This window comes from Papaver somniferum, chromosome 10 (assembly GCF_003573695.1).
Source record: "Papaver somniferum cultivar HN1 chromosome 10, ASM357369v1, whole genome shotgun sequence".
Lineage (NCBI taxonomy): Eukaryota > Viridiplantae > Streptophyta > Magnoliopsida > Ranunculales > Papaveraceae > Papaver > Papaver somniferum.
Window position 1 is genome coordinate 160914695 of NC_039367.1, and position 8871 is coordinate 160923565.

The window sequence follows — 8871 nt, forward strand, 5'->3', positions numbered from 1 at the left end:
AGAGAAAAACCCAGGATGAGTATTCATCTTGTTTGATGTCAAGAAGAATAGGAATCAGGGTTTTGATGTTGGTTACGGCAAAGGCCGGATGCAGAGTTTTCTTATCACCTGTCATGGATTTTGTGTTGGAGGTTTAATGGAGAAGAAGAAGAAGAAAAGAGAGGATCGAGATTAGCTCTGATACCATATTGGGTTATGGAAATCTTCCTTGCCCTCCTTGTGGGAGAAGGGACCATATATATATTATTATTAATAATCTCTATTAAAGAGAATATCCTTGGTCCGCTAAATATGGTAGAATACAATCTATTAGGTACAATAGTTTTACCGGTTTAGTTGAATAATGGGATTGAGAATTCAAACCTCTCAAACTCCTCCCCTTTGGCACTGAAAACCATGTGAGGGCCTGTTATGTATGACCATATGTTTCTCTATTTTGCAGGAAATTGCATGCTACATGGGTTTAGAGCTTGAAAAGATCAAGATAAAGCGGTTTGCTGATGGAGAGATATATGTTCAATTACGAGAGAGTGTCAGGGGATGTGATGTATTTCTAGTGCAACCTACATGCCCTCCAGCAAATGAGAATCTTATGGAGCTTCTGATAATGATTGATGCTTGCAGAAGAGCATCAGCTAAGACCATTACTGCAGTGATTCCATATTTTGGGTATGCTAGAGCTGACAGAAAGGTAAACCTTATCAGATAGCACTTTTAATACAATGAATCAGATAGCACTTTCCTGCCTTATTAGAAAGAAAAAATAAATATAGGAAAGAGCACGGAAATTTGATATGGTGAAGTTAATTGTCAACTCTTGATTTTTATTAAAATATGGATGTATGCAAGAAACATCATGTCGTGGCTTTTATAGTTTTATTTGTGTCATTGAACCTGGAAGACCAATATCGTACGGTAGGTCTAAAAACATCTTAGAAGCTGATTGTAAAACAGACATCTACCCGTACTGGTGTCTGTATTATCTCTATGTTTAATTAGAGTTACTGTCATATTTTGGAACTAGAGTTAGAAACAAACAAAAATAGAGTAATGTGGCTGACAAATTCTAGGATCCCTCCTGTGCTTGTTCGACTCTAAGGAGGGCATTGTGTCTTGTAGTGGAAGTTCTGAGACCGCGTGTTGTTTTTGTGTCTGTTTCAGAGTGCATCACTTACTACGGATGAGCTGGGATGATTTGACCCTTGTTATCCCAACTTTAGCAAAATTTTATTCTTCTCAATCCCTTCTACCTGAAATTGATAGTTAGGGTTTTATGAATTCTTGTTGAATGATTACCCTATATTTTGCAGACTCAAGGCCGTGAGTCCATTGCAGCCAAACTTGTAGCAAACCTTATTACAGAAGCAGGTGCAAACCGTGTTCTTGCTTGTGATCTTCATTCCGGGCAGTCAATGGGTTACTTTGATATTCCAGCGGATCATGTATATGGGCAGGTAACTAATTCATATATCTTTTGATTTATCAAGCTTAGGTACTACATTATTGTTCTTCTGGATAAACAACAATATACTTGTTGCAAGGTACGAGGTGTCAAAAACTAAAATTGTTCTCACCATCGTCTCTAGAAACTGATGCCCTTGAATAAAACCTCACTCACAAACCGAAAGATTGGTTGGTAACCCCAAAATATGCATATTTTTTCTAATCTTAGTAGAAAAAGAAGAAACAACGAGCTGTTTGCCTTGGTTATTTATTTATTTTATGTTTATGTTGATTTGCATAAATTTACCTGTTTCCTCTTTTTTCTTGTTTTTCTTTCTGGTTTTCCTCTTTTGCTGATTTTCATAAGTTAATCTGTTTCTTTTTCTGTAGCCTGTTGTTCTCGACTACCTAGCCAGCAAAAATATTTGTTCTGATGATTTGGTTGTGGTTTCACCTGATGTTGGAGGAGTTGTTAGAGCACGTGCATTTGCCAAGAAGTTATCAGATGCGCCATTAGCCATTGTTGATAAAAGGCGTCATGGGCACAATGTTGCTGAGGTAAGATTCAATTTCACGCTGCTGGTAATAGGTTCTAGGATTTTGTTTCCTGTATCTATGATGTCTTACCTTCTCTCAATTACGCTGCATCCATATATATTATTATTACTTGGCAGTGAGACAACTTTTTTATTTGTTTGAGTTGCCATTTTAAGCATCTGCCTCGAATGTTATCTTGCAGGTGATGAATCTGATCGGAGATGTTAAAGGGAAAGTTGCAGTGATGGTGGATGACATGATAGATACTGCCGGTAAGCCAAGCCTAAACCTTCCAAATGCCACTGACTAGTTAGAAAGGAAAATCTCCTCATGATACAGAGTGATGTTTTAGGTATTGCGTGTTATGTTAGAGGACAACCATCAAAGGATCAATCTGTTTAATGTGCAATGTTACACATTGCCTTGTTTTCCATATTTTGATCCATTTGCTGCTTTGTTCTACCGAAACATTGATCAATGCCTCAGTTCCACCGAAACTTTGATGAACGTCTTTTTGTATTTGTTTTTTTCTTGTAGAAATAATTGAGCTTACATTGCATCATTGGTACCCTGGTGTATTTACACAGCTCTCCGGATTATTTACATGGAACTTTAAGAATATTTTTGTATTTGCTTTTGTCCCTCGCGGAGATAATTGAACTTTTTAGGGGTCATTTCTATCCTGTTGCAATTACACCGTCCATTCAGTAATATATCTTGACTTCATCTAATTTCGGAATTTGCAATCTGCTTAAAATTTTGCTTCAGGTACTATCTCAAAAGGTGCAGCTTTGTTACATCAAGAGGGGGCCAGAGAAGTCTATGCCTACAGTACACATGCTGTTTTCAGGTACAACTTGAATGGATATCCTTTTTTTTTTTCCTTTTCTATTTTAGTTTGTTTACTTGATTAGGTAATAAATTTCTTTTGGGTCATCTTTGATGCATTTCTTACAGATGGATCCATTTGACTGTTATCCTTTCAGTGTTGACCTCTTATTTCCCCACATTTTGTCTCCATTGCAAATAATTCTGATATTTGGGCGTGTATTTACTTTTGTTTTATCATTGGCAGCCCTCCTGCTATTGAGAGGCTATCCAGCGGTCTTTTTCAAGAAGTGATCATCACGAACACCATACCAGTGTTGGAGAAGAATTACTTTCCACAGCTTACAGTTCTGTCGGTAGCTAACCTATTGGGCGAGACAATTTGGCGAGTTCACGATGACTGTTCTGTGAGTAGTATTTTTCAGTAAAATTAAATTGATTTATAAATGTCAGTGGCTTTAGCTTTTGTTTATAAACAATTGTTGGTATTCAATATATCCCTCATTTTTTTATCGCTCCCTTGTTTCTATCTGATATACGTTGAAGGCCTAAAATTAAGGAAGACCATCTGTTATAAATCACCGAATCACCAACACGGCCGTCTCACCTTTTCTTTATCTAGATAATTCCAATATACAGATTGTGCGGTCTATTTTTTCGCCACCGTGCTTGTTGTTTCTGTGGGAAGTGTGGGTTTATATTTCATAGGGTTTAACGTTCCCTCCACCTAAACTTAGTTTTTATCCGAAGATTGCCTTGACAGTCATAGAGAGTAGTTTTCATATTCTGCGTTTTACTTATTGTCAGGGTACCTCTGAACCCTATTCCAGCCTGAGCATTGATTGATCCAATCTATTTGGTGGTGTTCTTCCCAGCTCCTCTTACTACCATCGTATAAAGACTTTCTGTAATTCAGTATGTGAGATTGTAATGAAGTTTTCTACGGAATGGCTAGGTGATTTACCAACAGTATTACTAGTTTGCTCTTGATCTATATGAAGATTGAGGGTTAATACTTAATGGGGAATTCACTTAGTGTCAGTTAGGCCTCCTCTGTGTCTCCTAGATTTCTCCATTTCCCCGTATATTAGTTGAAACTCTGTAGATAGCATATGATGTGTAATGCCAGACTTTACTGTCTGGAATTTTGTGTTTTGACTTGGGCCTGGCGTTTGGAAGTTTGCATGAAACAATGTCAGGAACTTATGTAAGAAACAACGTCAGATTAAAGGTTATATTTTCCATTTGAAGAGGGTTTGTTTTGCACTTGTTGGTAATGTTGATTGTCTTAACTATTTTCCTACGTTTCTAACATGAAATACAATTTTTGAATCTGAATCCCACTTCTCAAAACTATATCTGTTTCAGGAAAAGTGATATTTTCATTTTTTTTTCGTTTATGCCTAAAAAATAGTCCAAATTGAAAAAAATGAAAGTATCATTTTTCCTGAAATGGAGGAATGTGTCAAAGCAAATAGCACATTATTTTTTATATTTATTTTTTTAATTAATATATGACGGAAGATTAAATTAGGAAGATGTTTACGGCATAAATGCCACACAACATAACAAAAGACCATATTAGTAGCTTCGATATATGGGCAACTTAAAATGCTCATGAAACAGCAATCTATAAAACTCACATTATCGGGATTAGTAGCTCTATAAATTGCAATCATAATAAAGCTGGGAGTAGATCAAGAATGAATTCGGAGAGTGTCTTCTTCAATCTGAGTAGGAATTGGAAGATGACCTTTCTCTTGCAGACTCTTGACAGTATCATACAAGCATTGCTTCACCGAAGTGAACTCCAGACCTAAATCCTTGAGCTTATTGTTTGAGAATTTGTATGGCTCAACCCTTGGTCTAACTTGATCCGAACACCTGAAACACATACAGTACAAAATTTGACATCAGTATCAAAAATTCAAAGAAAAAGTTGTTGAGCACTGTCCTCATCAAGATTCAGATACTCTTGAACAAGATAGATTCTCACACCCACCACAAAGTAGGTAAGACATGATAAGACACAGGCCCCCTTAGGAAAGCAGCATGCACCAAAAATCATCGTTTGTAGTTGGAAGTGAGTGTGACTTGCTACTAGAAGGCACTGTAGTGGAAAATGAGTTTTGAGAACTCATTGACACTCTCCTAATGCGTGTCCCTTTCTCAAAGGCCCATAACAAAAGTAATCATAGAGAAAAAGTAATTTAGGAGCTTTGGTGTAGCTGCTACTGTGTTTGTTTGACACTACTTCGAACCACTAACAAATTGTTTACTTGGAATTCAATCTGTTGGTTACCTTTCAATGTCATGTTTAGGAAACAATAATTAATCATGTTTGGAATTAGTTGTTTAAGAAGGAAAATCTCTTTCAGGGGGTCTCGAATCTCATTACGGGAATCTTTTCATCAGTGTCATCATTTTTGTATCACCAATTTATTATATTTTGTCACTTTAAAATAAAATAAAGTAGTTTATCTGTATAATAATGGCATAAAAAGATATAATATGTATGATGATCAGCTTTTTTATTAGTTAGATTCAGATGGTTGTGTATCACGATTTTATCACTCCGCGAAAAAGATATCTATATCCGCCAAAATCAGTGTCCATTCACAAAACAATACTAACAAATGGTCACCAAGAATAACAACGAGAGAATTGAATTGTAGTAGGAAAATGTACTCACTTTTTGGGGATTGGATATTCAGGGGAGAACTTGGATAAAATTTCAACAACGTCACCCCGGTGAAGCACACTTTCGGCACATAAATATCTTCCAGAGGCTGATGGATTTTCGTAAGCAAGAATATGAGCTAAGGCTACATCTTTGACATGAACATAGGCTTGAACAGAGTTTGCATATGTTTTGGCTGAACCAGTTAAATATTTCATTATGTGAACTATACTTGCGTTAACTGTTGGTTGAAGAAGAGGACCTAAAACCAAAACTGGATTTATTACTACCAAATCTACTCCTTTCTCTTTTGATACCTCCCATGCTGCTCGTTCTGCCACTGCTTTTCCATAGCAATACCAATTCTGCGATAAAATCATTGATAGTACTTGTTAGAGATTGCGTAACGATTCACCTACCAAATCAACTGGTCCAAAGATAATTTTTTCATAACGTAAAGCTAACTTGTGCACCGGGGTGAGAGGAAAGATGTTAAAGTTTCAACAAACCTTAGTGTTCTTGCAGAAATCAAGATCACTCCAACATTTCTCATCTACAACAGCATCTGGACTTCTGTTTGGATCCATATAAACAGCTCCAATGGAAGATGTGAATACAACACGACGAACACCTGACTCAGCTGCAGCTTTGATCACATTCGTTGTTCCATTCACGGCAGGCTCAACCATTTGTTCCTAGATACAAAAATAAACACTGATTATGGGAGTGAACAAAAACCATGAAACCTGAAATCCTCAAAGATGCTAATTGCAAAGAAACTTACCGGATCATCAGTAACGGGAGAAGCAGTATGAAAAACACCTTCACAACCATTAATGGCATCAAGCAGACTACCATAATCAAGAAGATCAGCTTTACATAATATCAACCTATCTTTTGCACCTTCAAGATCTCTTAAATGCGAGTTTTTCGGATCATCTGGGTTCCTGACAGTTCCTCTAACACTGTAACCTTTTTCTAATAAGATTTTAACCATCCATGAAGCAATGAAACCTCCGGCACCTGTAACACATACAGGGCCTGAAGAAACTGATGAAACACCATCGACAATCATATTGATTTTTTTATTCTTTGTGTTTTCATTGTCTAGTCTCTAACTTTTGCAAAAGGAATGCTTGTGAATTGAGAATGAGGAATATTGTTTGAATTTATAGGGAGTTGTCTACTTCACCTAACCATGGTAAAAAAGAAAAATTATTAGTAAATCATATTTGGTTAAATTTTGGTGCAATTTATTTATTTTATTAACTTGGTAGGATAATCATAGTCTTATAGAAATTGGTCAATGGTCATAGATCTCGGTCTTTATTCTTTAGTGTAAACCAGGAAGAATTGGGGAAGTGCACCACCTTAAAATATTGCAAGTTGTAGTTACGAAACGACACAAGGAAAAAGTGTTTGATAGTTCCCCCATGTCACATCATTTTGGTTATACATACTTGAGAATGACACAAGTAAATTCAAAATTAGTTATGAAGGCCGGTTTTTTGATCATCTTTCTGGTAAATCGATTGAGGAACTTCTTGATTATCAAGTTAAAACAAAAATTAGCGACTCTATCAACGAACATAGAATCTTTTTAGTGAAATGCTTATCAACATATGGTACAAAATCAGTTTGGTCTAGAACCTATTCTACCAAGAATAATTTAAGTCTCAGTTGTCATGTCAATTTGATTTGCTGTTATAGGTGAAATAACATTCTCAAGGATATTACACTGTCAACTATGAACTACCATATAAGAACCACCAGCCATTTCTTACTCAATCGTTATGTTGGCTTTCTCTGATGTGTATAATTACTTAAGATTTATCGTGTTAACATTGCAAATTCCTGATTAATTGGTTGATTCCGGTTGATAAACTGATCTCAAGTATAAGGATCAGCTTCGAGGCCAACCGATAGACCTTTTATATCTCATGGACAATATAACCTGAACATTTGAGTTTGTTTGCTAGCTAGATAAGGTCTTTATAAGTAAAACTTTATCTTCCCTTGTAAATAGCTATCATGTACATTCTTCCCTCTTCTAATAAAATCTTCTTTTCCGTTAAAATAAATAAATAAATAAGGTTTTTAGAGGTAAGACCGTATTATTTGAAAGTCTTCTCATGTATTATGTATTATTATTATTATTATTACTATAAAATTTTTCCATTAACGGGAGAACGATGATTACATGAAACTAGTTGGAAGCCTAACAATTTAGGCTCCAACGACATACTACTACATTAATTAAACAGGTTGTTGTGCTAGCCTATCAGCGGGCCTCATGGGTAACCTCCCAAGGGGAGCCGAAACGGCAGACTGGGGGGCGAGATTGTGGCACAAGGGGGGCAAGCTAACAACATCTTCCATGTTAATTCCTGCAATGTTACACCATCGAAGACTCGAACCTGGGACCTCCTGGAACGCATCACCTTTGGAGAACGGGGTTGACCAGCTGAGCTAGGGCCCGTTATTATTATTATTATTATTATTATAAAAGATGCCCACTGGCTGTTATTATTGGAAAATCAAATAGGGTCATGTACATGAATAGATGGTAGTCGGGCAACTAATTATGCGCCGACACCTTTCTGGATAGCCAAACCTACCCTATAAAATAAAGAACCGCCTATTTTGTTGTTAGGGTCGTAATTGACTAAGCAGTTCTTTAGACTCTTCAAGAAAACAATCAAATCATCACTAAGCTCCCCCAGAGTAGTAAATGCCAAGACTCCAAAGGCATAACCATGAGTCTTACAAATCTCCAGATATTTGTGTTGTTTACGTGTTACTGCTGCGGAAATTGCTTGTCTTGGGACGAAGCCACGAATCCCCGACCCAGAAAAAGGAGAGACTCCTGTGACATCAAAACATGTATCAGTTCCGTTTTCCCAGTTAGAATAAGAATGTCAGCTGGCTTCAGGGCAGTTGTTCCACTTAGAAGACCTAATGATGCTTCTTTCTAGCTGCGATACCGGCTCTGTAACAGATATCCATAAGAATATCTCGTACCAGATCATGTCTAAACTTGAGACCCACTTCGCTGGCACAATGTAGTGCATGATCTCCGAAGATGTCCATGGCACGTTTGCAAACGGTACATATTGAATCTTCCGGGAATAGTGGTATGCCGTAGCGGTATTGTGTCACAGCTCTAAATTGTCGAGGTCCGATAGTTTGGCTAAGTCCTGTGATGGGGATAGCTTTCAGATAACCCAACGGATGCACCTGTTTGTTACATTGCCAAAGAATGGCATCTCTAGCAGTGAGGTCATGTCTGTTAGGCAGCTCTTTCGTCACCACATCAAAATACAAGGCCAGTTTCTTCATGGGCTGAGGGGCAGCAGTATTAACGTCGAATGAAGGAGGGAGCT

At 37.1% G+C, this 8871-nt stretch overlaps 2 protein-coding genes across 2 annotated transcripts; one reads left to right on the plus strand and one right to left on the minus strand.

Annotated features, from left to right (window-relative positions):
* Positions 1 to 436: 436 nt before the first annotated feature.
* Positions 437 to 3661, plus strand: LOC113319101 (ribose-phosphate pyrophosphokinase 1). Its single transcript, XM_026567385.1, has 7 exons — positions 437 to 691; positions 1311 to 1454; positions 1834 to 2001; positions 2183 to 2252; positions 2749 to 2830; positions 3056 to 3215; positions 3616 to 3661. Exons 1-7 carry the CDS (start codon positions 458 to 460, stop codon positions 3652 to 3654), a joined length of 897 nt encoding a protein of 298 aa, XP_026423170.1. The 5' UTR covers positions 437 to 457; the 3' UTR covers positions 3655 to 3661.
* Positions 3662 to 4328: 667 nt separating this feature from the next.
* Positions 4329 to 6618, minus strand: LOC113315025 (cinnamoyl-CoA reductase 1-like). The gene is made up of 4 exons (XM_026563333.1): positions 6273 to 6618; positions 5998 to 6183; positions 5501 to 5853; positions 4329 to 4692 (listed from the first exon to the last, which is right to left on the minus strand). Exons 1-4 carry the CDS (start codon positions 6561 to 6563, stop codon positions 4506 to 4508), a joined length of 1017 nt encoding a protein of 338 aa, XP_026419118.1. The 5' UTR covers positions 6564 to 6618; the 3' UTR covers positions 4329 to 4505.
* Between the last annotated feature and the right edge of the window lie 2253 nt (positions 6619 to 8871).

What these genes read in the sequence shown, in the direction of transcription:
- LOC113315025 (XM_026563333.1), bottom strand. Translation starts at nt 6,563, where the DNA reads ATGATTGTCGATGGTGTTTCATCAGTTTCTTCAGGCCCTGTATGTGTT. An exon ending in ATTTCTGCAAGAACACTAAG is followed by an intron (nt 5,854 to 5,997) that starts GTTTGTTGAAAC and finishes ATTTTATCGCAG; the next exon opens with AATTGGTATTGCTATGGAAA. An exon ending in GAATATCCAATCCCCAAAAA is followed by an intron (nt 4,693 to 5,500) that starts GTGAGTACATTT and finishes TATGTGTTTCAG; the next exon opens with GTGTTCGGATCAAGTTAGAC.
- LOC113319101 (XM_026567385.1), top strand. Translation starts at nt 458, where the DNA reads ATGGGTTTAGAGCTTGAAAAGATCAAGATAAAGCGGTTTGCTGATGGA. An exon ending in CGGATCATGTATATGGGCAG is followed by an intron (nt 1,455 to 1,833) that starts GTAACTAATTCA and finishes CTTTTTCTGTAG; the next exon opens with CCTGTTGTTCTCGACTACCT. An exon ending in ATGGGCACAATGTTGCTGAG is followed by an intron (nt 2,002 to 2,182) that starts GTAAGATTCAAT and finishes GTTATCTTGCAG; the next exon opens with GTGATGAATCTGATCGGAGA.